The 27,883-nt window shown below is 37.6% G+C and overlaps 1 protein-coding gene across 3 annotated transcripts in view; it reads left to right on the forward strand.

Annotated features, from left to right (window-relative positions):
- The window catches only part of Arhgef12 (Rho guanine nucleotide exchange factor 12), a 116,914-nt gene that overhangs the window by 44,058 nt on the left and 44,973 nt on the right, over window positions 1–27,883 (forward strand). For 2 of the 3 annotated variants that reach the window (XM_042683013.1, XM_042683015.1), the window contains exons 2-8: window positions 6,692–6,715; window positions 8,635–8,720; window positions 10,464–10,520; window positions 21,052–21,150; window positions 21,786–21,835; window positions 23,184–23,241; window positions 26,668–26,846. In XM_042683013.1, the coding sequence (XP_042538947.1) occupies window positions 6,692–6,715; window positions 8,635–8,720; window positions 10,464–10,520; window positions 21,052–21,150; window positions 21,786–21,835; window positions 23,184–23,241; window positions 26,668–26,846 (553 nt within the window). The remainder of the gene's footprint in view (window positions 1–6,691; window positions 6,716–8,634; window positions 8,721–10,463; window positions 10,521–21,051; window positions 21,151–21,785; window positions 21,836–23,183; window positions 23,242–26,667; window positions 26,847–27,883) is intronic. The other variant, XM_042683014.1, reaches the window with a different exon arrangement.

Here is a 27,883-nt window from a genome sequence, read left to right on the forward strand (position 1 = left end):
TCTTTAATTTTTGTTAAAGAAGAAACTTTATATAGCTCTTTGTATATATATGTCTATGTCTATGTCTATGACTATGTATAGCTCTATGTAAAGTCTATCTGTCTGGTATATGGAAATTTATATTTAAAGTTAGTGAATGCATGCAGAAAATAGTGTTTATTGAGGTTACAGATGATTTTTGTTTTCTGTTTTGTTGTTAATTTCAAGAAATTTTATGTTTTGGAAAAATAACAGTTTTAGGAGGTCCCTTGGGAGAAAGTTTTTTTTTTTTTGGAGCTGTTATGAAAGTAGTATTAGGAATTTAGTGGTAACACTGGTAACTTACTTAGCATTGACACTCTTATGTGTTAGAATAGAATATTCAGATAAGCCACATTTTAGCAGAAGAGAGCTGAGGGTCCACCCTGAGTAAGAAGGCTATGCCCTTAGTTTTTACCACCATATAAACATTGGAGGATGTAAAACAAGATTAATATTTAAATTCCTATCAAGCAGAAAGTCCCTATTTTTGAAATCATGAGATCATTTGGTAGAGCCCAATGTAGTTGTTTGTATTTGTTTAATGATTAATATCTCTTCTGTAAGTCTGGATTTGATCATTTAAATGGTATTTTGAGAGATGATATACCTGCTTAAGTATTTTGAAGGGTTTTTTTTTCCTGACAGTTGTTTTCACCCAGGTGTTTGAAATGAATGCTACATATGTATGAGGTAATACTGCTTGATACTCAATGATCTCAAAAAAATTTAGAGGTGGCTCACGCCTGTAATCCTAGCTACTCAGGAGGCTGAGATCTAAAGATCGAGGCTCAAAGCCAGCCCGGGCAGGAAAGTCCGTGAGACTCTGATCTCCAATAAATCACTAGAAAACCGGAAGTGATGCTGTGGCTCAAGTGGTAGATTGCTCACCTTGAGCTGAAGAGCTGAGGGGTAGCGCCCAGGCCCAATGTTCAAGCCCCATGACAAAAAAAAAAAAAGAAACTTTGTTGAAAATACTCACAAAGTAGTAATTTTCCAGATTGTTAACTTACTGTTGTATTAGTTGTGAACTACTTTTCCCATTTCAGAAAAAACTCCAATATCCAGTCTTTTAATATCTCTGGAAGGTCAAATGATGAACATTGCAATTAAGAAGTAATTTACTCAGGATTGTCAGAAAGTATGTGCAGGATGTACGAGTGCCTTACTAAGGATTTGTATGCCTAAAGTCCTCAGTAAAAGGTATGACTTCTAAACCATAGTTAAGTAGTTAAACTGAGCTCCATGGTGCATAACCATCAGCCTAGTTCTAGGGAGGCTGAGGCAAAAGGATCAGGAGTTAAAGGCCAGCCTGGGCTGCACAGTGAGATCCTGTCTCAAACCAACCAGCCAGCCAGCCAACAAACAAAAAGTTAATTTGAGACCTTACATCCCAGTGAGTCATTGTGGATTTGCACTGGATGTGAACCTCTTGATTCCTGTCATTCTCTGTCTGATACTGCAAGGGCTTGAACTTGAAAATTATAGACATGTTGAAAAATTCTCCTTGAGTTATTATGTCAGCTGCAGCTTTAACTTAAGAGTCCTTTGGATACAACTGATATTTTATTGCTCTGGATCTATATGCTAATAAAAACGGGCACAGGAAGGCTATTGTATTGTGGTCAGTGTTACAGATGGGAATTTCTTCTTTGTTGTGTGAGCTCCAGGTTTCTAGTTCTTTTGATAACTAAGGGAGACCAGCTGTGTCCCACACAGGTAGAAAAGGGGTTTATGATCCTTTGTGGGTGCTAGTGGTGGTGGGGATGTGGCTGGCCACTTACTGCTTTTTGTTCAGTATATCTCGCCATTCATAAATCTCTCAGCAGAAGAGAGCACTATGTGCTATACTTTTATGTATGACAGACAAATACTCAGCTATTCTGTGTTGTGAAAAAAATAAACTAGAGCATGGTTCAGATTCATATCAGTTTCAATGTTATACCATAAGCTATTTATCTCATAGGTATAGATAAATGAAAAGCTAGCCGATAGAATTCTTGGTCATCCATTCCTGATATTTTAAAGGAGAATTAGTGAACTTGATTTAACTACTTAGTGGTGATTGTGCTCAGCTAACTTCACAAGGTTTAAAAAAAAACCCAAAACCCCATTGTCAGGAAAAACTTTGTTTACCCTGTGGCCTCTAGGAAGTTTTTTCATTTGAGTATTGATGCTAATTTTATACACTATAACTTCTTGAGTTAAATCTGTGGTTTTACCACTGGCTTTGAACTCTGCATTTCTAGGCATTTTATTGAGCCAAGCAGCTATTTGAGTATTGTTAGTGTTTAAATTTATTCTTTTCTGTTTAATTTGAATGCATGTCACTAATGTTCAGATTATGATTTTTGTTCTTCCTAATAGCTAATAATTAAGTGGTACTTAATAATAATTAAGTGGTAGACTTGCTAGGTGCTGCTTCTCATTTCCTAATTTAATCCTCAAGATTTGTGAGGTAAATACCACTGTTATCTTTGCTTTACAGATGATGGTGGAAAAGTTAAGCAACTTGGTTAAGTTCAAGCTCCTATTATGTTGTGATATAGCATATAAACTCAGTTATATATTTTTTTCTGAGGAATTCTCTGTGCTCTAGGCTTGGAATTACATAAATTCACACTAATTGTACCAGCAGCATATAACACCTATTCCCTACCCACCCTGTCTTTTTCTGATTCCTGCACTGCCATGATCGTGTCCTGAGATTTGAACCTTAGAATATCCTATTGCCTAATTTGCAGGTAGAACTCTCCTTGCTGGCATGGGTGACAGTGAGATGAGGCTGTATTTCATTTAAATTTACATTTAAATTCACTAGCTAACATTGTTTGTCTACAAATGATCTTTTTTTGTTTGGTTTGGTTCAGATTTTGAGACTGTATCTTCCTGTGTAGCCTCCTGCTGTCTTAGAATTCCCTGTCTTCCTGTTTTAGTTTCTCAAGTACTGAGATTAGTACCATCATGCCCTGCTTTGTCTACTAATAAACTTGACCACTATCCAAGGCTGATAAAATTTCCTTAGCTTCTTCCCTTTCATTTCAGTCATCCCTCATTAAGACTAACCATCTGGGACTGGAGGCCTGGCTCAAGCAGAGACATGCTCTGTCACAGCTGGTAGGACGGCCATGTTGTCAAAAGCTGAGTGGGAGCGAGAGGCCACAAGTTCAAGCCTCAGTACTGGATACACAGAAAAAGAGGAAAGGGAGAGGAGGAGAGAGAGAGTGATACAAGGGGAGGGAGAGAGGAAAGGAAGGAGGGAGGGAAGAAAAGAATAACCATTTAGAGTCTTAAATTCCTTTTTTAAAAAAAATTATTTTGGTTTTTGTCACAAGTCTTGAGCTCTAGGCCTGGGAGTTGAGCTCTTTTGCTCAAGGCAAGCACTCTATCACTTTGAACCACTGGGCCACAGGTTTTCCGATGGCTAATTGGAGATAAGAGGCTCACAGTCTTTCCTGGACTAGCTGGCTTTGAACCATGATCCTCAGATCTCAGCCTCCTGAGTAGTTAGGCTTACAGGCGTGAGCCACTGGCCCCTGGCTTTAGAGTCCCAAATTTCATGTCATGACCATCCACTGCGGTAGCAGTGAAACCCTTGGTCAGGAAAGGGGAGGGTGGGAATTAACGCTGGCGTGTGGAATTTGACCTCTCACATGGCCTCAGAACAGTTTTTATTGCAGTTATTGTTACAATACTGAATATGATTTCTAGTAAAATGATTTAATACAAGCAAATAAGTGATGACAAAAAAATGTGGCAGGGGCTGGGAAGGTGGCTCAGTGGTAGAGCGCTTGCCTTGCATGCTCAAGGCCCTGGGTTCGATTCCTCAGCACCACATATGCAAAAAGAAAAAAGCCGGAAATGGCGCTGTGGCTCAAGTGGTAGAGCGCTAGCCTTGAGCTGAAGAGCTGAGGGACAGTGCCCAGGCCAGAGTTCAGGCCCCATGACCGGACCCAAAAAAAAAAAAAAAAAGTGGCAATCTTATAAGAATATCCCAATAATAAAGTCAAAGTGAAACCTGGCTACAGTACAAGTTTTACTCTAGTATTCACTATTTATTAAATTAGGGCTCTTTAGCCACTAAAGCACATTTTTCTCTATACCATAATAACGGTTGAGATGGCCTCTATGTACTATGTAGTAATGTCCACAGACATTTGCATTAGAGCCAAAACTTAATAAGCAAAAGGTTGAATGTAATGAACAAATATATTCTGAATAATTTTTGGGTGAGTTTCTGATTATAAAATTTTACTCTTTACAGCTATCAAAAGTAAGAGCATCTAATCACCTTGATCACAGTGACTCAAACTCCTGATAACCTTTTCCATATTTTTCACTGTGTTTCTTCAATATCTAGAAAAATACAAACATATATAAATATACACAAATATGTTCAGTGTTGGCTAAATGTCCAAGTCATCACATATTTTCAAAAGCCAGACAACTCCATTAGGTACCTCTGGTATTTTATCGGTATTCAAATACAACTGTTCTACACAAATGGATAACCAGCTGTTTCCTGATTCCATGGCAGGAGACAGGTCTTGAAAGCATTGAAAGCCTGGGCTTGGGTCATCAGCCCAGGCTGTTAAGCAGGGCCACTTTTTAGCCTTCAGACCTGCCTTTCTGTGGCATTTGGTAGTGTATTTATTATCCTTTCTCCCTTGGCCCTTTGTCTTTTCTGACTCATCTTCGTAATCCTCTTCCTTAGCTTCTGCTTCCATTCTTAATCATACCGATGCTTGTTTTTCCCCCGCAATTTGCACTTTTGCAATTTACTTCATAATTTGCTATTTTAAATTTCTGTGGTCAGATTTGATGTCTCAAATCTTCAACTTTTGTTGGAGGTTCTGGCTTCCTGTTTCCAGCTCTTGAAGTACACTCCCATTTCATTATTCTGCAGCTAGTTGACACTTTTATTAAACTGTGGGATTGTTTTGGTAACTTTCTTAGTCAAAGTAGAGGAACTTGGAAAAAATAGACACCAAGGTTTTTGGTTTTGTTACATATAGGCAAATATTACGAGCATGTTTGTTTTCTTAGATCCTTTTTTTTTGCAGATACAATAAAATGGAATTCAGTGATTGGAGAAAAATACTGTGATTTAATCTTTCAAAATTTAAGTGCTTCATCTGTACTTTATAAAATAGTCACTAGATTATGATTTTTCTGTGATGGTCCTTGTTCTTTTCCTTCTCATTCCATTTTTGACTTCGTATTTTCCTTCCTTTTCCCTTCCTTTGTGAGAGAAAATAGCTCAGGAAACTGGTTTACAATCAGTAATCTGGGAACTGCCAGGACTCTTTGCCAGAATCCCTTTGGATATTACAGATCTTGACGCAAATAGCATTGTTTGGGGGCAGGGGCTTTTATAATGCGAGGGGTCGGAGTAGCTAAGGATGGTAAAAACTCAATCTGGATTCCTTTGCTAACCATTTATAATCCTCTCTATACTAAAAGACATACTGGAGCTGGAGGTGTGGCTCAGCAGTAGAGTGCCTGCTGAGGGCTCTCTAGAGCTCCAAGTTCAAACCCTATATGGGGATGTAAGTTGGGGAGGACAGATTCTCATTCCCTTTCACACCCACTCAACATGGATGGACAGACTACACAGGAACGCTCATGTGAAGATTTGGATGTCTTTTGTATCCAGATGCTCTTTAGGGCAGTGTTCTTCTGTCTCAGAAGCACTCTGCCATGTTACTGTTAACTTGCTTGTGTGTTAATGTACCATCACAGATGAAGAGTCCTTTAGATTCTTTGCCTTTTTCTCTCGATCAGTTTGATTTAAATAAGAGTTAAAAGGAGGAGGTGGAGGCATGGCTCCAGTGGTAGAGCACCAGCAATGAGTCAGAAAAGCCAAGCAAGAGATCTCAAGGCTCTGAGTTCAAGCCCCAGTATCAGGAGAAAAAAAAAGTTTTATAAGAAATTGTTTGCAAAACTTTTAGGTTTGCTTTTGAAGCCTCCATGCTAAATGAGATACAACCATTCAATTATCATTGTTTTAGGCATATTTCTTACTACCTTTGTTACTGTCTTCTTGTAAAACCATGTGAAATTGCTGTAACCTGTTGAAACCACTAAAAAACAGAATTTACTAAAACACAAACACATGTGCTTTTATAGATGTGCTTGGTAAAGTACTATTCTCAGATGAAATAATCTTTACATAAAATACCATAGACTGAAATAATTTAAGAAAGACAAATCAAAAGAAGATTGGAAGAGCACCCTCTCCAGCTGTTTTGGTATAGTATTAGAGTTTATCTAGAAGCCTCTGTAATGTTTCTTCAGAAGAAAGACAACCAGTAGGAAATAAATGCTTTTCCTTCTTTCAGCTAACAGAACCCTAGAACAAAAGAAAGCAGAAAAGAAAGTACTGTTTGTTTTCTACTTTTGGAATGCATTTTTAATAGCTGATCGTACTCCAAAAGTATTTTTAAAAAATTTATGTTATTGAAGCTAAACATAAATAACCAAGGGAGAAATTGGATGAGATAAAGAAACTAAAAATGGTGTCTGCCTTCTTCTTCTACCTGTCTGTTAAATCTTGCCTTAGGAAAGTTAGCATATGATTTATATTCCTTACTCTGGTGTAGTATGGCTAATAAACTTAATACAAGAAGCTTATAAGTGAAATAACTACAAATACTTTTTTTCTTTGTTCCAGGTTTCCCCTCAAAAAACCTATAAGGTAAGTAGTTCAATTGACCTGCATTTTAAAGTGTAGGCTAAATTTTAATTCGATGCATTCCTTCGTAATTATGAGAATTTTTGTGGTTCTTTGAGAGCGTGGATTTAAGTAGTACAAAATTTCATAATGCTTCACAAATTTAAAATATAACAGGTGTTGCATATTTTTTCTGGAGTGCAGTATTGTTTTGATAATATTTTCAGTTTTTTAAACATAAGCATTTGAAAAGTTTATTTGTAATCACAGTTTATTGACATTGATACTGTGAAGAGATTTATTTAATTTTAAGAGCTGTTTCCTGGTCATTGGGGATGTTACTTGGGAAGGTGAGAATAGGTTGCTACTTTTCAGTGTTTTATCACTTTAGTGACTGTAACTCCCTTTAATGAACTTAGGCACTGGTTATGTCCTATGTTTTGTTGTGGGGTTTGAACTCAGGGCCTGGGTACTGTCCCCGAGCCTGTTTGTGTTCAAGGGTAACACTCTACCACTTTTTTTTTTTTTTTTTTTTTTTTTTTTTGGGTCCAGTCGTGGGGCCTGAACTCTGGGCCTGGGCGCTGTCCCTCAGCTCTTCAGCTCAAGGCTAGTGCTCTACCACTTGAGCCACAGCACCACTTCCGGCTTTTTTCTTTTTGCTTATGTGGTGCTGAGGAATCGAACCCAGGGCCTCAGGCATGCAAGGCAAGTGCTCTACCACTGAGCCAACTTCCCAGCCCAACACTCTACCACTTGAGCCACAGTGCCACTTCTGGTTTTTGAGTGGTTAATTGGAGATAAGAGTCTCATGGAGACTTTTCTGCCAGGGGTGGATATGAACAATGATCCTTACTATCTCAGCTTCCTATACAGCTAGAATTATAGGTGTGAGCCTTCGGCGCCTCACTACATCCTAATTATTATTATTATTTATTTTGTCAGTCGTGGGGCTTGAACTCTGGGCCTGGGCGCTGTCCCCGAACTCTTCAGCTCAAGGCCAGTGCTCTACCACTTGAGCTACCGCGCGCGCCACTTCCGGTTTTCTAGTGGTTTACTGGAGATAATAGTCTCATGGAGTTTCCTGTCCGGGCTGGCTTTGAACCAAGATCCTCAGATCTCAGCCTCCTGAGTAGCTAGCATTACAGGCGTGAGCCACCGGCTCCCGGCTTACATCCTAATTATTTTAAGACAAAACAAAACCCAGAATGTTCAAAAAATTTGCTAGTGCTCATATCAGTGTTTATTCCTCAAGAAGAAATACTCCTGTCCAGTACTTGTGATGTAGCATCTCCTCTCTTTCATCTTAATCATAAATACTGTTTAAAATGTTGACAGTATGCCATTCCTAATTATATTATTTTTATCATTTTTAATGATATCACTAACATTTCATTTAATCAATAGTTCTCTATCATAGTTAGGGTCTTGTTTTGCCAAGCCGTTATCTGATCAATGAATGGCTAGGTCACAGAAAAACATCATATTGTGAGGGCCTCTTGAGCCGTTAAGGTGATTGGCTGAGACTTATGTGGCTAGAGCATAGAGGTGGGGCTAAAGTGAGTCTGGCTTCAGCTAAATGTGCTGTCAACTCTTCTCCTGCATGCTGTACTCATTCAGTGATTCTGAGCTTGGCCATCGTATATTTAGGGTTTGGGGACATGTTTTATTACTTTTAGGCACTGTTTTGTTTTTTTTTTAAAGAAAGGATCATGATGACATGTAAAAACTATTATATACTATAAACAGCCCTTTCTAAGAATAAAATATACTTTAATAATGAGTAGATATGTATTATAGCATAGATTGAATTTTAAAATTTTTGAAAAACATAGAGAAGCTTATGTTGCTCTCTCTTTGTAAAACACATTTTTTTAATTTTTAAATTGAATATTATTCTAATGCTTTTCTTATAGTAAATATTTGGTTGCTTTGATTTAATTTAGGCATGGAAGTATTTTGAACCGAGAGTCACCAACAGATAAGAAGCAGAAAGTTGAACGCAGTACATCACATGATTTTGACCCTACAGGTAAAATACACTGTATTAATTCTTCCAAAAAATATTGAGAATCATGAGGGTCAGAATGGTAGAGCCTAAGCATCCTGAGGCACCAGGAGTGGTGGTTTTTTTTGTTGTCATTAGTGCTCTTCCAGCCCCCACCCCCACCCCCGGTCATATAGCATCCCCTTGGCATTTATCAGGGATACACACATTTTAACTTTCATATTTTGGACTTCCAGATAGATGCATCCTTGTATATTTAAGAATAATGATAATGATAGAAACAGCTACATCATGCTTGGATTTGGGTCACATCAAGGATTTACTGTTAAGATGGGTCATGGTAAGAGTACTTGTCATCAAATCAAGGTTGGAACAACCACTGCTTCTGCATCATTTCAGAATTCAGTTGTTGTGACAACAGCTTCAAAAATGAATTATTTTTCTCATTTTTAATAAGCAAATGAACAGAAATCCCCTTTTCTTTTTCTTTTTTTTTGGGTCTGGTCATGGGGCCTGAACTCTGGGCCTGGGCGCTGTCCCTCAGCTCTTCAGCTCAAGGCTAGCGCTCTACCACTTGAGCCACAGTGCCACTTCCGGCTTTTTTCTTTTTGCTTCTGTGGTGCTGAGGAATCGAACCCAGGGCCTCTGGCATACAAGGCATGTGCTCTACCACTGAGCCACCTTCCCAGCCCCAAATCCCCTTTCCTTGAATTAAAAGTTTTTCTGAACTCAGATCTGTCTTAACCTTTGTAGTGTTGTTTTTTTCCCCAATAGATAGGTATTTTTTCAGATATAGAGAATTTCTCTTGTGGAATTTAGGCTTTTTCTTTTTTCTTCTCCTTGTAAACTTAACATTTAACTTTAAAAAATGGCTTAAGTTTCTTTTGTTATTTGAAATTGATACATTTTCTTTGAGCGTGTATTATTTAACTGAGTTGTATATTCCCATTACAAAAGATAAAGTAAATGCTGCAATCCCAGATACATAAATGTAACATCTTTTAAGATATTTGTACTTAGCAATATAATTTCCCATAATTAATTGAGTAATATGTTTTTTGTATATAGTTACAGTGTTTCATACTTGTAGTTCAAACTGGTCTTGAATTTTGAACAAAAATAAAAGTATCTGTGAAGGAACAACTAAGAAGCAAACAGCTAATAGTTAAGCTATATCTTGGCCAATGGGGGAAAGGAAATTCTAGCATCAGTTTAGGAGGCTTTGGTCACTTACAGATCTCCAGGAAGAGGGGATTCTCTATTTCTGACACATAGTTTTGAAGTCATGGGGTTCATGGGTTTCATTTATGTGATTAGCTATTGTCTTGATAATAAAGGTCACAGGTTTCTGCCCTGTATTCATGAAAATGTTTTAGTTTTGTTAGATTTATTTTGTATTGTTCATGTATGATGGTCCAGATCCAACGACAGATTTAACAAAGAGATATGATCCTTCATTAATATAACTTTTGGTGCTTTTTTTCATCTCTGCAATTGCCAGGTGATTATATATTTTGTAGATTATTCATGTGTTGTTTTGTATGACTGTATTTTTATTGCACTGTCTTTTCTTCGATAAATCTTTAAAAGATGTCATTACCTGTGCTGTTCATGACTATTCTAAATGCTTTCACCTGTGATGTCCATACCTCATGTTTGCACGATTTAACTTGATCATGATTCATTCTTTTTACCCCCATGAATTTTCCCCCCTTACATTGGTTTCCATATTTTCTATATCTCTCCTTTTCTCCCGCTCCTGTGCAGATAGCTCCTCCAAGAAGACAAAGTCTAGTTCAGAGGAGAGTAGATCGGAGATATATGGTAAGCTCATGTAGCTAATTCAGCCTTGTACCTCTGGAGCTTGCTTCATGCTGTTTCATTTTGTTGTGGATAACTCCAGCTTTTCTGTGTCTGCTCTGCATGGCATGATCTACTGCAGGGAAACAAGCCTGGGGTTGAATGTGGCTGTGACCTGGAAGCTTCAGATCGGTACAACTAACATTGTAGATTGAGATAGGCTTCATCACGCATCTTCTCTTTCTTCTTGGTTCTGGAAAGACATCATATTGTCTCTATTATGTTAGAGTCGGGTTCCTCCAAATAACATGGATGGGACGTGAGTTCTTGGTATCTTCCCATGCCTCATTACAGATTTTGGATTATGTAGAATTTAAGCAGTGCAATGTTTTACTCTTAAGTATAGTGCTGACATAATTTAAATGTGTTAGCTGTCTTTTGGAACTTTATGTTTGTTTTTCATTGCATTATCACATGAATGAATCATTCTTGTAGAATGTATCCGCAATAGTAAAAAATGTAAATACTTCATTTTCTTGCTTGAAGAATTTGTGCCTTTCAGAAGGTTCCCTGAAGCTTATTTTGAATGAGGAAATTTCATACCAGTGCAGTGCCTTTGAAAACCAATTTTAGCCGGGCACCATGGCTCATGCCTGTAACCCTAGCTACTCAGGAGGCTGAGATCTGAGGATTACGGTTCAAAGCCAACCTGGGCAGGAAAGTCTGTGAAACTCTTATCTCCAATTAGCCACTAGAAAAACTGAAATGGCACTGGACTCAAAGAAGTTGAGCCCTTGCCTTCAGCAAAAGAGCTTACAGACAGAGTTCAAGCCCCATGACTGACAAAACAACAAACAAACAAGCAAAAAAACCCAAAACAAAAAAAACCTTCACAAAGAGCAAGTTTAACCTGAATGGGGAACTTTGGAACACATGATGGAAGTGCTAATATTTCCAGACTTACTCCTTTCTCCCCCAAATACAATAGATCTTGTTTATGGAGTTCGAGTAGATTTTTCTCTTTGTCTTTGCAGTTTACTTGCCCATGTCCCTTCTTTTGACATAGTTTGAGAAAAGTGAATGAAGAGGCATTACCTGGAATCAAGAGTTTGAAAATGGGCTGAGAAGATGGCTCAGTGGTAGAGCGCTTGCCTTGCATGCATGAGGCCCTGAGTTCGATTCCTCAGCACCACATAAGCAGGAAAAAAAACAAAAAAGCCAGAAGTGGCAATGTGGCTCACAAGTGATAGAGCGCCAGCCTTGAGCTGAAGAGCTGAGGGACAGCGTCCAGGCCAGAGTTCAGGCCCCACGACCGGACCCTCCCCCCCCCCCCCAAAAAAAAAAAAAACAACAGAGTTTGAAAATAATCTTTAAAGATTATTTAGGAAGATTAAGGTCTAACTTACACTATAACTAAAGTTACATCATTTTAGGAAGATTCCAACTTTGTCCTCAAAACCAAAACATTAAAAAAAATAATCTAATACAGCCAAAAAATGGATGTTTACCCAGTGCAGGTATTTCCTAGTGTGACTTGTATGAGGAGAAAGTACATAGAAATGCCCTCTGCCCCTGAATGTATTTGACAACTTAACCTCTGACACCTGAGCCCACAGTATCAGATACTCTTTAGTATTATAAAGCCCACTGTTTGGTCCCAGACCAGTCAGTGCTTCTATGTTAGATACATAACATTTTTAACTTGACCTTTTTTTAAATTGTGTAGTTCAATAGGACATCTATACTAGGTCTTGCAGCAGGTCAATTTATGCCTTTTCTTCCTTCCAAAGTATTTTGACTCCTAATTAGTGAGAAATAACTCCCTAATCCTTCAGACTCCTGTCTTTCTGTTATGTGTATGTAGAGCTTCCTATACTTCATTCTCTTTGGGGACTGGAACGTTGTCCTTCAAGCTCCATTCTTTCCAGTAGTCTTTGTGATGCTGTATTTACCTCCTTCACCATTTTCCTAGATCTGTGGTATGTGTGCAAAAGCTTGTTTGCCTTGGATGAAGATTAGCAGTTTAGGAATCTATGACAAGAAATATTATACTAATATTTTTCTTCCCAGTGGTAGCAATTTTACACTCGTCCAGACATGCTATTAGCTTAGAAGTAATAGAAACATTTTAAGTGGTAATTGGAAGGAAGGTGTGGCTTCTCTGTGTTTGTTCCTTGAGAACCTTTGAAACACTGTGTTTTGGAAGGAACAGAACCACAAGTACTCAAAAAGCTCTCATCTGAGGGATGAGTTGATCAGGACAGAGTCAGCATGTGTGTAATGTGTAATGTGTCAGTAATCTCTGACATTATAAAATCATAAATAGGCTTCTTTAGTCTGTGTGGTTAGCATGGGTGAAAAAGACACTACAGAGAAAAGCAAACTTTGGAAATATGTGGATATGACTGAGTGTAGTCATAGCAGTTGGCGACATTATGTTTCAGTGTAGGATCTTGTTATAAGCCCACCTCAAGCTTTAGCAATTAGACATTGTCTTCCTCCTCCTCCTCTTCTTCCTCCTCCTCCTTTTTCTTCTTTCTTTAGTCAGTCGTGGGGCTTGAACTCTGGGCCTGGGTGCTGTCCCTCAGCTCTTCAGCTCAAGGCGAGTGCTCTACCGCTTGAGACACAGTGCCACTTCTGGTTTTCAAGTGGTTTATTGGAGATAAGAGTCTCATGGACTTTCCTGCCCAGGCTGGCTTTGAACCACAATCCTCAGATCTCAGCCTCCTGAGTGGCTAGGATTATAGGCGTGAGCCACCGGCGCCTGGTTTACAGATTTTTTTAGTTGGGTGCTTAACATAGACATCACTCATACATAATATTAGACTTTCGTAACCATTTTTAGAGTTACTTTTGAGATACTTACTTTGTTCATTAAAAGGAAACCAAATGTTTATTCTAGATCAACTTGTTAAGTTTCTCTATAGTTCAGCCAGTATTTATTCAGCTTCCCTGTATTTTTCTCTGTATCTTTTGCAGTCTTTTAGACAGGGGTGAATTCATTTTCTGATCTGCAATTTTAATGGTATTTGATTTCCTGTTTTATATATATATATATATATATATTTTTTTTTTTTTTTTTTACTCAGTGGAGAACTTTTCTAGGTTACTGTAGGAGATAAAAAATTCACAAAAGGCATTTTGAATTTGACTATAGGATTTTTCTAACTTCTGTCATGATGTTCTTAAAGAGATTTTCATGAATATTATTTTCTTTTATGCCCTACTAGCAGAATGCACATGTTCTGTTATTACATGGGTACATGTATATTTCTAATCAAAGAATATTTTAAGTTTTCTCTATACATATTTTCCCAGGAATAAAACGCCTGAAGCCTAACTGTGCTTTTTCCTGTAGCCACTAAAAATTATCTCCCTCAGCCTACTTTACTCATTCCATATTAAATAGATTTTTGTTCTTCCATTAGAAGAATGACATCCTTAGACCATACTCTTCATTTGCATCACAAAGGACATTTTGCTCTTAAATAAACTGATTATTGTAACTAGGTGTAGTAACGTGGGATCATCATAAGCATCCTGAGGAGGAAACAGTCTTCCTTTCAGTATTTTAAACACAACTGTGTTCCCCGCCCGCCCACTAGATGGGGAATTCCGTTCCTTTTCCCATGTCGAGTTCAAAGGCCTGTATTCCTCTTTGTGATTATGGAGGTTTAAAAATCAAGATAAGCATTTCTTCTGCTAGGAAATAAAGTCCCCTAGTATTATTTCCATCATGACCTCTTTGGACATACTTCTGTGGGCTCTTCTAAAAATAGTGTTGTGAAAACTCACAGTTACTTTTTGAGATAAAGAAGACCATACCAGGGCCTTCTAGTAACTAATTTCCAAGGTGAACACCTTGAACTTGATATTTGGTCCCACTGATAGTATTTTGTGGACAAATAATCCATATTTTACTGAACCGTCTTAGCACAATTGGACTGTCATAACAAAACCTAAAAGGCCATAGTCCATATGCTGTAAATAACAAAAATTAATTGTCCCAAGTCCTAGAGGTTTTCAGTCCGATCGAAGTCTGCTACATGATGCCACTGTATCTGTTTTCTCAGTCTGTGCTCCTGTGGCTTTTCTGTAGAGAAGAGACAGAGACTCTACTCTGTTCTAATCCTACCAAACTCTTATCACCTCGTAAAGGCTCTCTCCCAGATACCATCACATCTCCCAGTGAGGTGTCAATGTTTGGATTGTGAGGGATATATACATTTAGTCTGTAACTGAAGGTAGACTGTTAGTACAGGTTGAGTGTGTCTTTCTGAAATGCTTCAGAGAAATCCAGATGTGATTTTGATTTTGGAATTTTTTTGTATTTAGAAACATTAGCATGTACATTAGGAGTTACAGGGATGGTATCCAAGTTTAAACATGAAATTCTGTGTTTTGTGTATATCTCCTACAAGTACTGTAAAGGTAGTGTTACATAATATTTGTAATACTTTTCATGTTTTGACTGACCTATCTTGGAGGTTAGGTGTGGAATTTTCCTCCTGTGACCATTATGTTACTAGTCAAGAAGTTTCAGATTTAGGGTATTGTTTTGAGCTGCAGATTTTTATGTTAGAGACGATCAGCCTGTACGTGGAATATTCATGTTTGAGTACTTCAGTGGTGTATTTGTATCTCTGTTAGTAAGTCTGTGTGTGTGCTGGTCTTGGGTCTTGAACTAAAGGTGCTGTCTCTTAGATGCCACAGCACCACTTCCAGCTTTTTTCTTTTTGCTTATAGTACTGAGGAATCGAACCCAGGGCCTCATGCATGCAAGGCAAGTGCTCTACCACTGAGCCACCTTCCCAGCCCCCTGGGTCAGAATTTTTAAAATAAGGAATTTAATAAAGAATTTGATTCTTTCATGCTACAATGTTCCCATTCACCTAGTCTTACTTGCTTAAAGTCATCTTTTACATTCCCCTGTCCCTTATCAGCTATACACTCTTACAGTGTTCTTCAGCTTTAACTCTGCCCCAGTTTCCCATTGTATCACTAGACTATTTTTATTTTTATTTATTTTTTGCCAGGCCTGGGGCTTGAACTCAGGGCCTGGCCACTGTCTCTGAGCTTCTTTTGCTTAAGGCTCTACCACTTTGAGCTACAGTGCCACTTCTGGCTTTTTCTGTATATGTGGCACTGAGGCATAGAACCCAGAGCTTGCATGCTAGGCAAGCACCCTACCACTAAGCCACATTCCCATACCAAGACTATTTTTAATAGAGTCATAGCTTTCTTAGACTTCCTCCTCTCTATTCTTCTATAACCTGCCTTCACCTGTCAGAATAATTTTAGTTAAATAAAGATTTGGGTATTCACTTGTTGGGAAAGTACAAATGATTACTAAACTATATCATAATTTGTTCCTAATTTGTTATTCTGCCTTAATCCACTAATGTTCACCTAAAGGTACCAGACTCCTTTGCACGTTTCCATTTCCCAAATATGTCTTAGTATTCTTTGCTTAATCAGTGCAAGTCCTCTGTCTTGAATGGTTTCTTTTTTCCTGAAGCTTAAAACACAGACACTTGAGGAATATCCTTCAAGAGATCTGTTCTTCACAATTAATGAAGATAGAGTACATTCTTGAAAAGTGTATATTGTATTCTTACCAGAAGAATAGGAAGTAGTACATTTGTTAATTAGCTAGGAATTTCAACTCCTCTCTCTCTCTTTATATATACATATATATATATATATGTTTGCATGTATTGCTGGACAATATGATATTCCATAGCATATATACTTTGTGGCAGTTTTATCTGTCAAATTTAAAAAGTATTGCTCCTTCCTGGTTTTGCCCAGCTGCCTTTCTTGTTTCTGAACATTGCTGTCCTCCTTTGCAAGTAGTTAATTGCTTCTGTACTCGTCTTTGCAAATCCCATAATGCCTGACTTGGAGTCATTTCTTAAGTGAGTTTTGAATGAATGATTGCTGAGATTGAGATGAACTATTTTAGTAGACAATTGATGGAATAAAGTCTTGACTCATCTTAATTGGCTCTTCCCTTTTGGAAAACTTAAAGTAGAAGAAAATGTAACTTAAAAAAGACATTTATTTCTGTTAGTGATCTAAACAAAGAAATCAGAATGCTGGGGACTTGAGGCTCCTCTTGCTGGCAGCATTATGCATTTAGACAGCAGAAGCTTCTTAACAGAGGATTGTCTATCTGAAGGTTTACTCATAAAACACGCATGTCTGGCAGCAGTTTGCAAATGAGCTGTTTTGATTGGGTTGCACATGGTTTTTCTCCACACCCTTTCCTGAAGCTAATTCTTAGGAGGTGAGGCTTAGAGAAGTTTGGTCATGTAATAAAATAAAAGGTGAAGAAAGACTAATGTATGTTCTCCAAAAGCAACGTAATATGAAGGGTTGCCATATTGCCCATGTGTCTAGCACTCCGTTTTCATTAAATTACTATCTGGCACTGTAGATGTGACCTTTCTTCAGGAATATGTTTATAGTGAAACTTGAGAGTGCCTTCTTACATTTTTCAGAATATCTTTTATCCTTTTCTCTCCAAAGCATTACAAAAATACAGTGTATTCATTTTCAAAATAAAAACATTGGTGATTGTCTATGGTGTGAGAAGTAGACTTAATGTTCGTTTCACATGTCACGTTATTGTAATGGAAAGCCATGTCTTTTTCTAATAAGAGAAATAAAATTTAGGAAAGCCTAGTATATATGTAAAGTTGATAGAACATTTTTACTTCTCCTGCTTCCAGGAGAAATGTCAAGACAGGAAATATAAAAAAAAATGTCGTTGTGAGTAGAGGAGTTAGTTTCAAGTAGATAGGCTGAAATCTTGCCAGGCAGATTGTTAATTAATGTTCTTACATAGTATTATCTACTGTGAATAATCTTCAGGGCTATGATTTTCTTCTCTTGTTAATTGAGGTTTTTGTTTATTTGTTTTTAGACAGGGTCTCACTATGTAGTCTAAGCAGGCCACGAATTTGCCATCTGATCCTTTAGCTGGGATTATAGTCATGTACCACCATGCCTGGTTGTATGATTTAATTTCTTATTAAAATGATTTATTCAGAATTTCCTTTATACAAAACAAACTCAGATTTATTTAATATTTATTGAATTCCTGTTGTATGTAGATGTCTATAAATAGTTCCTGTTATATGCTAAGGGATATGTAGATAATAGGACTGACACAAGCTGTTTTCTAGATGTTTATAGCTTGAGGCAAAAGAAAAAATTATAATGCCTTTTGATAAGTGCATACATATATAGTTACTTACTATGCTCCATATTCATTTAATAGATAGCTGTGGGAAAAAGTCTTCATGTACCACCAAGAATGGTGAGAGTGGAACGACATCATGAGTTTCAAGGAAAGTTGAGCCTTAGAACTGTCTTTTTTGTTAGATGTTCTGCCTGTCCCCATACAGAGTTCTGGGACACAGCTTATAGCCATCCAAGTGATTATGTGCTTGCTACTTTTTTTCAGAGACAGTCACATTCATATGGTAGTTACATTACACAGTCTTCTGACTGCTAGGATTATAGGTGCATACCACTAAATCAGCCGTATTGCCTCGCTTCTGACAAGTAGCCTTTGCACTGCAAGCACCTGAGAAGTGTGTTTCAGAAGACCAGTGTTTTAGTACAGTGGACTTCTTTCACTGATTTCAGGGGGCTGGGAAGCATAGATATAGATTATGTGAACATCAATATATTTGGTATTATAATTACTTTGATTTTTATTTTAATACCATAGGGTCTGTTTTGAAATGTAAATGATTGTTAAGGAGATGGTGAAATATTGGTGTTCAGTAAGCATGGATTTATACAGACTCCTGTAAAATGTTGCTCTTACTCTATTTCAGGAGGCTCTAATTCTGGTTATTTACTAGAAATTTATCTAGAACACTTTTTTTTTCCACTAGATTTTTTTTGTATCCATACTCATTTATAGTCTTTCTCTGATTATCTGAAAGAAGCTACATGGAACAAGGTTGACTCTCCCTATCAAGGCCAGGCTGGCCTTGAACTTGTGAACCTCCTGCCCCAGCCTCCAAATTCTGGGTTTATAGGTACATGCCATCCCTGACCGACAAAGGTTGAATTCTGATGGGTTATTTCTCTTCTACCCTCAATACCTTTTACTGTTTTGTGGAAGTGATATGAATACAAACTACTGCAGTGCTAGTAATCTCTAGAATTGAGATATAATAACTTTTAATGTTGGAACTAATTTGAGGTAAGATGTATATAAGATGCACTCTTGCTAAGTGCACAGTTTGACGATTTCTGACAAACTAACACACTCATGTGACAATTGATGATACAGAACATTTCCACGACACAAAGTTCCTTTTTCTTTCCCAGTCATTCCCTCTCCTTGCTCAGGTAATTACTGGTCTGCTTTTGGTTGCTATAGCTTGGACTCTTCCTGCGCTGCACTGGAATTATATAATGCACTCTCTTGTGTTTGGGTCCTTTTGCTTAGCATGATGTTTTTGAGATTCATCCTTGCATCTTGTTATATATTCACGGTACTTTTGTTCTTTTGCTGGATAGTAGTTTATGTTATGTTTATAACAATTTGCTTATCCACTCATATGTTCATAGACATTTGAATTGTTTCTTATTCTTGGCTCTAGTAAACAAATCTAGTTTGAACATTTTTGCAATAACCTTTATATAGACATGAGTTTTTATTTCTCCTGGAAATAAAATGACTGGATCATATGTAAATATATGCTTATCTCTATAAGAAATTTCCAAACTATTTTCTCAAGGCTTTGTAAATTCCTAGCAACATTGTAAGAATTCCAGTTATTCCATAGCCTTGCCAACACTTGATATGCTCAGTCTTTTTATTTTTTAGCCATTCTGTTTAGTGCGTAGGTTTTACTGTGTTTTCAATGTACATTGTTGTCAATATTGCAGATATTAATTAGCACTTCTGCTAGTATTTGTTGGCTACTGCTGTATCTTTTTGATATGTTTATTTAAATCTTTTGGTCTTTTAAAAAATTATCTTCCATTGAATTGTGAAGTTGCTTTCAGAAGTATAATCTAGATAAAGGTGTTTTGCCAGATATTTGTAAAGTATTATGTCTATTTTCTCCCAGTGTGTGGCTTAGTTTTTCACTTTTTTGAGTGTCTTTAGAAGAGCGAAAGTTTTTAATTTTGAGTCCAGATTTTTTTCTTTGATGATTGGTGCATTTTACATCTTGAGAGATCTGTGTCCTTGAGATCTTAGAGATTTGCTGCTTTATTTTCTTCTGAGAAGTTGGCTTAAATTTACATTTAGGTCCTTGGTTTTGCCTTTTTTCCAGCGTGGGGAGGGGATCACACCTAGGGACTTGTTGATGCCAGGAAAGCACTCTAACCCCCTCCCCGCCGTGATGTTTTAATTTTTGGATAGAGTAGGATTTCAAGGTTTGGATTTTCTTTATAGGAATCCAGTTACTCCAGTCTTTTGTCTTTAGTAAGCTCAACTTATCCATGCCATGTTATTATCAGCAAGAATATACTATGCCAACAAGATATTAGTAATATACTATCTTTAACATATCCTTTGCATATCAGTTATTTCAAAGATATTGTGGCTCTTGATATAAGCTATCTATCTATTCTTTATATATAAAATTCTTGGAAGAAGTTCTTATTTTCCAATCATAATCTTTGTGTTATTTTAATGTTACATAGTTTGGGTTTTGGTGAAATGGTTTGTTTCTGCAAAACTAAAAGTACATTAAGTAATTCTACACAGAGATCAGGATCTTCAGATCTGATCTGTGCCAAACAGAACTGCAGAGTGGTCTGCTTAGGGACAGTCTTCTTCTTTTGGTTGAGTTCCCCTGTTTGGTACCTTGCCTGACAGTTTTCATTTGCTATTTAGGAGGGAGAAAAATTCTCCTACAGGAATCAGGTAAGTATATACGTAGATAAAAGAACTGGTTGAAGGCTCACAGGTTTTCTCTTTCCTGCTTTTGTCTCCTTTCTGTTTATTTTCACTGTGAGCCAGAGTATTTCTTCCCTTTGAACTCATCCCTTTGTCTTTCCCTTTTAGGAGTGTAGCTGCAGGTATTCTGCACATATTTTCCTTCTTTGCAGTCTGTTTATCTAAGAATATTTTTTTGAGGTTAAGATTGTATTTCTCTTGAATTTTCCATAGGATGCTCCTAACATGTTCTACAGAAGCATTTGATTTTCTTGGATTAAACATCAGTTAGAGCTCAGAGCAGTGGGACAGGATTTTATATGACAAATAAATAGCTCAGATAGGAAGAGGCTTTCTTTCTAATTGTCTCATTTCTAATAATTCCCCTTTCCAATTCGCTATAACTTTTTAATCTTGGAGTAGGTCTATTCTCCTTCTTCAGTGAGAAACCAGTATTTGTGTTTCTTTGTGATATTCCTCTGTTTGTTTGTTGATGGAGTTAGAACTCTTCTTTATATATGGGTTTCATGAGGTCTCTTGTGTCTCCCCAGGTAGCATATGGTTCATTGCTAATATATAATCATTGTCCTTTTCATTCTGTCTTCTCTTCCTTCTTTCTTTACTCTGGTTCTTGTGCAGGTCTTGTTCAGCGGTGTGTGATCATCCAGAAAGATGACAATGGATTTGGGCTGACGGTCAGTGGAGACAATCCAGTCTTCGTACAGTCTGTCAAAGAAGGCAAGGCATTTTAAAAAACAGTTTTGTCACCAGGGGCAAGCAGAATAAGCACGGAAAAGCTTGAAAATATCTGTTGCCTGGAATAGAATAACTTCACAGTTTGCAGGTCCTGTGGACTATTGCAGAAGATTTGCCTGTAGTGTTAACGGGAATGAATTTACCCCCGGGTGTTTTTTTTAATTATTTGTGTAACTCTAGAAACCCTATGACTCCATGATTGTGATACTTTATGTGTCAACAGCTTCCAGGCTCTAGAATTTCCATTCTTTAAGGCACCAGTGACCATAAGTATTGACTAAAGGGAGGGTGATAGGCTAAACAATAATCAGTTCTTCCCTCAAATTAAAATGATGTCTTTTGCTGTTAACACATATTGAATATTTTCTTTATATTGGATGTCATGAAATTTAGAGTATTTTTTAAAAATTATTTTATAGGTGGTAATGGGCCTAAAAGTAGCAGACCATAAAAAAAGGTAGCATTTCACTAGTGAGAGACAGAGGCATGATTTGAACTTAGGTTCATGTCCTTTTACAGCTCATGTTTTTAACTGCTTTGTTAATTTGCATTACTTTCAAGAAGACTTTCAGTGACTGCAAGCGAATCATGTTTTAAGTAACTCATTTCTTACACAGATGGAGCAGCCATGCGGGCTGGTGTGCAGACAGGTGATCGGATCATCAAGGTAAAGAAAAGACTATTATGGGACTTGTGGTAGGATTGAAAACAGGATATATCAGCCATACTCTTTGTTTTTTAATTTGGATTTTTATTAAAAGCAGCACTTTATGGATCTGTTGAATATTAAGACTTACTTTATTTTGCGTTTATTTTGTAATCACTACTATCCTTCATTAAAGGGCTTAATAAAAGGTATCATAATAAGTGAAGACCTATATGTTCTTGATAAGAAAACAATTCACTTTTGTAAAGATCATTCCTGCCCACATTAATCTCTTAGTAGAAATGTGCCTTAAAATATGTAAGTAGAGAGCTAGAAGCATGGCTCAAGTGGTAGAGCACCTGTCTATCAAGCAGTAGGCTTTCAGTTTAAACCCCAGTACTGTCAAGAAAAAAAAGCCCCTTTAAATATGTAAGTAGCGGCTAAAGATGTGGCTCAAGAGCACTCGCCTAGCAAACAGGAGACCTTGAGTTCAAATTTGGGCATTACAAGCAACAACAACAAAAATAATCCCCATGACATTGATTTTAGCCAGATATGGTAGTTCATGGCTGTATTTATAGTCTTTGGGAGGCTGAAGCATGTGAATTACAAGTTCAAGACTTGCCTGGGCTACATAGTAAGATCGTTTCTCAAAAAGCCAGCAAACAAATATAAGTGATAAAAGTCCTTATTTAAACTATGAATTATGGTAGTACTATTATGTGTCAAATGGATTGTTCCTATAGAGGACCGAGGGCATAACACAGTGGTAGTACTTACCCTAGCATGTATGGAGTGCTGAGCTTGATCCTCAGCACTGAGAACAGACAGACCAATACAGAGTTAGCAGAAAAAAAGTATGCTGTGTATATGGTATACATGAGAGGCAGTGGAAAATCAATCTTGATTTTAGATCTGTGACTCTAGTGTAAATGTTGATTTGGCAGTAGAACCAATAGAGTCATAGAAAGCCAGATACACACACACACACACACACACACACACACACACACACACACACACACACACGTGTATATATATTATACCTGGTTTTATTTTAGATGATAATTTTTTTTGTCAGTCGTGGGGCTTGAACTCTGGGCCTGGGCACTGTCCCTGAGCTCTTCCGCTCAAGGTGAGTGCCCTACCAGTTGAGCCATAGCACCACTTCTCATTTTCTGGAGATGAGACTCACAGACTTTTCCTGCCCGGGCTGTCTTTGAACCTTGATCCTCAGATCTCAGTTTCCTGAGTAGTTAGGATTACAGGTGTGAGCCACTGGCGCCCAGCTAGATGACAATTCTTAAAGTCAGCCTGTCCATTGTCTTAGTAGGATATATTTAATATCTGTTATTTGATTTTCTTATAGGTGAATGGAACTCTGGTGACTCATTCAAACCATTTGGAGGTGGTGAAGCTAATCAAATGTAAGTGAATACTGTATTTAGTGTGAATCATTTTCTGAAACCCATAAGACAAGAATCAACAGACATTTTCTATAATAGACTAAACAGCAAATAGTTTAGGAGGTGTAGATGGAACATGGTGGTTGTTACTGTACTGGAGTCTGTCATTGTAGCACCAAAGCAGTCATAGTATGTAAAAGATTGGCTGTGCTGGGTTTTAATATAACTATATCTGTGAGCCCTTGGCTGAAGTTTGCCAACCCTGTGGAATAAAGTTCTCAAGTGGAAACTCTTAAGTTACTAGTAGTTATTTTCTCTCAGCTCCATACATTGGGTTCATTATATCTTTGTCATTCGAGTATTCATTTGAGTATATACATTTATATAAACATATAAATGAATTAGAAGAGAGGAAGTTGAGGGATCAGACTGAAATGGAAGTTTAGAGATCACGTGACACAATGATGAGTAAATGGTTGTACAATCCAGAGTCGAGAATATCTCTTGGGAAAACTTCAGGGTTAAGGGTTTATGATTTTGGCTTTGAGTTAGTAGCCTTCCTGCATTTAGTTTTCATGGAAAAACTGAATCTCAGACCAGTGAGAATCTACAATGCCTATTCTCTTGCCATTGTAAGGTCAAAAGTGGATGTGGCTTCTCCCACCTGGCGATGAGGCTTGGGCAGACCAGTGCCAGCCCCTTGAAGGACCAGTGTTTCTGTGAGCTTCTGTTTGCCAGTGGCAAGGAAGCCTGGAAAAAGTCTAGGCTCCATACCTTACACTCCCAGCCCAGATCCAGGTTGCTACCTTTTAGTCCTGCCTGTTTCCCAAGAGTTTCTTCACTTGTTACAGAAATAACAGCACAGACCAGCATAGCAGGAGTAGAGAGAGGAAGTCCCAGCGTCCCACTGCCTATAATCGTTCTTTTCTCTGTACTGGCTTGGTGTCGGCTGTATTTGTCATTACATTTAAAAAAAAGAAAAGGAAATGACACCTTAAAATAATTTTGATACAATAAATTAAAAAATTTATGATCTTCTTCATCAGGTTATTTCATAGTAAAGAGGATGACAACTAAAAGATAGTTGTTTGTGGCCTAGCAAAATAATTAATATTTTACTTAACTCTTTTTCTGGTGTAGAGAGACATCTTCAGAATGAATTCGATAGATAGACTATTCTGTTGAACTTCTAATTGCTTCAGTTAGCAGCTCTGAATTAATTTTCCTTTCTAGCACAGTTCCAATTTTCTTTCTTTCTTTCTTTCTTTTTTTTTTTTTTTTGTCGGTCGTGGGGCCTGAACTCTGGGCCTGGGCACTGTCCCTCAGCTCTTCAGCTCAAGGCTTGCACTCTACCACTGAGCCACAGTGTCACTTCTGGCTTTTTCTGCTTATGTGGGGTTGAGGAATCGAACCCAGGGCCTCAGGCATGCAATGCAAGCACTCTACTACTGAACCACCTTCCAGCCCCAGCCCCGTACACTTTCAGTTTCTAACATTAGCATATTTTTAAAGATATGCCGTGATCATCAGGCACTTGTGGCTCATGTCTGTAGTCCTAGCTACTCAGGAGGCTGAGATCTGAGGATTGCAGTTCAAAACCAGCCCAGGCAGGAAAGTCCATGAGACTCTTCTGTCCAATTAACCACCAGAAAACTGGGAGTGGCGCTGTGGCTCAAGTGGTAGAGCGCTTACCTTGAGCTGAAGAGCTGAGGGACAGCACCCAAAAAAAAAAAAAAAAAAGATATGCCATGATCAAAATCAGATCCCACACTTGAATAAACCGGTTTACTCAACAAGATTGTGTTCTATAACTTTTTGTATGTGACATAAATATGATGGTTTATGCTCACAAGTTTATTTATACCTGATATCTACTGTGGAGTATATAAATAAGGTGAGTTCCTTATCCTTCTAGTTATTTTGTTGGTTTTATTTATTCCAGTATAAATTTTACTTAAAAAGTACAACCTGAGGGCTGGAGCTGGAGCTCAGTGGTAGAGGCTTGCATGTAGCATGGATAAGGCCTTGGGTTCAATCCTTAGCACTAGAAAACAAAATTAAACCCTAGGATTATAGCAGTAGATTACTTACCCAGTAGCATTAGTGAGGGTATAGTTAACAAACCAAGCATAAAACACCCTGAGTAAACAAAATAGACGTGGCATGCCTAAAACCTGTGCACTATGTAGAGATTTCATATACACCTACTCTTCGATGCTGATTCTAGACATTGTAAAAGTGATTTCAAATTGGAGCACCTTAGAACTAAAGGAGAAAGGGAAGAACTAATAAGCTATTGGAGACAGTATGTGAGCTAGTAATATAAGAGAAATGACTTTCTGAAAAAGAGTAATAGGACTGTAAGGGTTTAAAAAGTACTTATACTTGCTGGGTATGGCTGTGTGTGTGAATCGCAGTCACTTAGTTGGCTGATGCAAGAGGACTTTATAGTGTTTGAGGCTAGCCTAGCCTACATAGTGAGACCCGGTCTCAAAAAGAAAAAAAAAAGTATTAAAGTATTAGACACCCTCCTTTCTTAGCAGTTGGAACTAGTTAGTTTAACCAAGGATAATTTTTAGGACCATAGAACACTGTGAAATGACTGCTAATTTCATGGGAGGACTAAATTTTAGGGAAGCAAGTGTTAAAATGCATTTAAAATTTGTATTGAAAAGTCTAAAAAGTTTTTTTCATTTAGAGATCAGTTATCTAAAAAAGCTGTTTATGTGAAACATTAATTTCTTACTGATGCTAGATAAATAGTGAATGTTGGCTGGTGAGTTTTGGCTTATAATAAATTCTATTATTTAGGGTTTTTTCCCTCCCTTTAAATGTCTAGTGAAAGTTTCACTTAAAACTCACTATTGTGATTTTTCTGCTATGTGGACTATTTTAGTTATATTCATTTCATAAGACTAGCTTAAAATTTATTGTTATATTCTAGAATGTTAAGTCCTGCCTAATTAGTATTGCATTAAAATTTAAAGATTTCAAAAATGGGCATTTAAGAAATTAGAGAACATACCATTAGTAAGTGGTTGGTGTTAACCATCTCTTAATTAAGAAAATACATTGTTGAGGTTAGAGACTGTATTTGCTTTGATGCAGTGTCTGCTCTTCTGTGTGGTGTTCTGCAGTCTGAAAGGGCATGTTCTCCTGTGGAGGGGCACTCACAGTAGAAAGGCCAGTTGATGAGCAGATGATGGGATTTTGTCACATAACATAATTTTCTTAGATCTGTCAGATTGCCAGGCCTGGCACATGTCTGTAATCCAAGCACTTAGGAGCTGAGCAAGAAAAATAAAGTCAGTTTTTCTGCCAGCCTGGGGTACATGGTGAATTTGAGGCTAGCCAGAGTAAGCAGTAGATACAATATCTCAAAAAAAAGTTTCTTATTAATATCATTCTCTTTTTCCTTCCTTTCCACTCTCCTCGTCTTGCCCCAAGCTGGTTCCTATGTAGCTCTCACTGTTCAGGGACGCCCACCTGGGTCGCCCCAAATTCCCCTTGCTGATTCTGAAGTAGAGCCATCGGCCATTGGACATATGTCTCCCATCATGTCTTCCCCTCATTCACCTGGAGCATCTGGGAACATGGAGAGGATCACCAGTCCTGTGCTGGTGGGGGTAAGGCCAGCAGTATTTCTGAGTCAAAGCTTGGTTATGTAGTATGCTTTTTAGTAAGAGTTTTGAGGTATTTATATAAGTTGCATTATAACTTAGAATGATTACAAAATGTTGTCATGGCATACTTAATTGAATAACTGTTAAATATCTGCCCTGTTCAAATCAGTGTGTCACTCACAGAAATATAATTTAGATATCTCCTGTAGAAAGTTCTTGGCCATCTAAGGAGTCTTAGAAGAGGACAGTTTTTTTTTTTTTTCTTTTGTCTATTTTGTGTACTATTGTGTCTCTAGTACCTGAAATACTGTTTGACATGATAGAGGTGCTTAGAAAATCCTTGTTGATTGAAGTCAAGTCATGAGTGTGCAATTATGTATAACACAAAGGCAAAAAATACTCATTATGAGGAAAAAAACCCCTATGCTCTATGAGGTCTCAGAGGAGGAAAGAAAGCACATCTAACTATGAAGAGGAAGGACTTTATGGAAAGCTATTACTCCAGCTGAGCCTTGTAAAACAAGTAACATTTAAGTGGTGGTGACAGATTGGAAAGCAACTGAGGTAGAGGAAGTAGAACAAACAAAAATGAAGAGCCAAGAAAGTACCATTTTAGGAAGTTTCCAGGACTTTTGTTTGGCTGGTGCCTGTTAAGGAAGTTCATAGTCAGATGAGCATGTGAAAAGTACATCATCTATAGATCTTACGTAGCTGCCTGTCTGATTTACATGTAACTGGATAAGCAGTGAGAATCCGTTAAACAGTCTTGTGAGCAAGAAAATGATATGACTACAACAGGATTTTAGGAAGACTAAATTGGCAAAATATTACAGGGTTGAAATACAGAGAGATGAGTGGTTGCAAGTTGTCTCATATTTCTGGCAGGAGGGATAGGGAGTTTGTGCCCAGCATGGGGACCAGTAGTAAAACACAAAGAAGTATAAGATACTGCTCTTACACTTATATACCGTCACTTCTGCCACTATTACCTGTGTTAATGTTCTCTTGGACTCAATTTAGTAGTAGTGAAATAACAAGGT

The sequence above is a fragment of the Dipodomys spectabilis genome, unplaced genomic scaffold, assembly GCF_019054845.1.
Source record: "Dipodomys spectabilis isolate Male_0828 unplaced genomic scaffold, ASM1905484v1 ptg000076l, whole genome shotgun sequence".
Classification (NCBI taxonomy): domain Eukaryota; kingdom Metazoa; phylum Chordata; class Mammalia; order Rodentia; family Heteromyidae; genus Dipodomys; species Dipodomys spectabilis.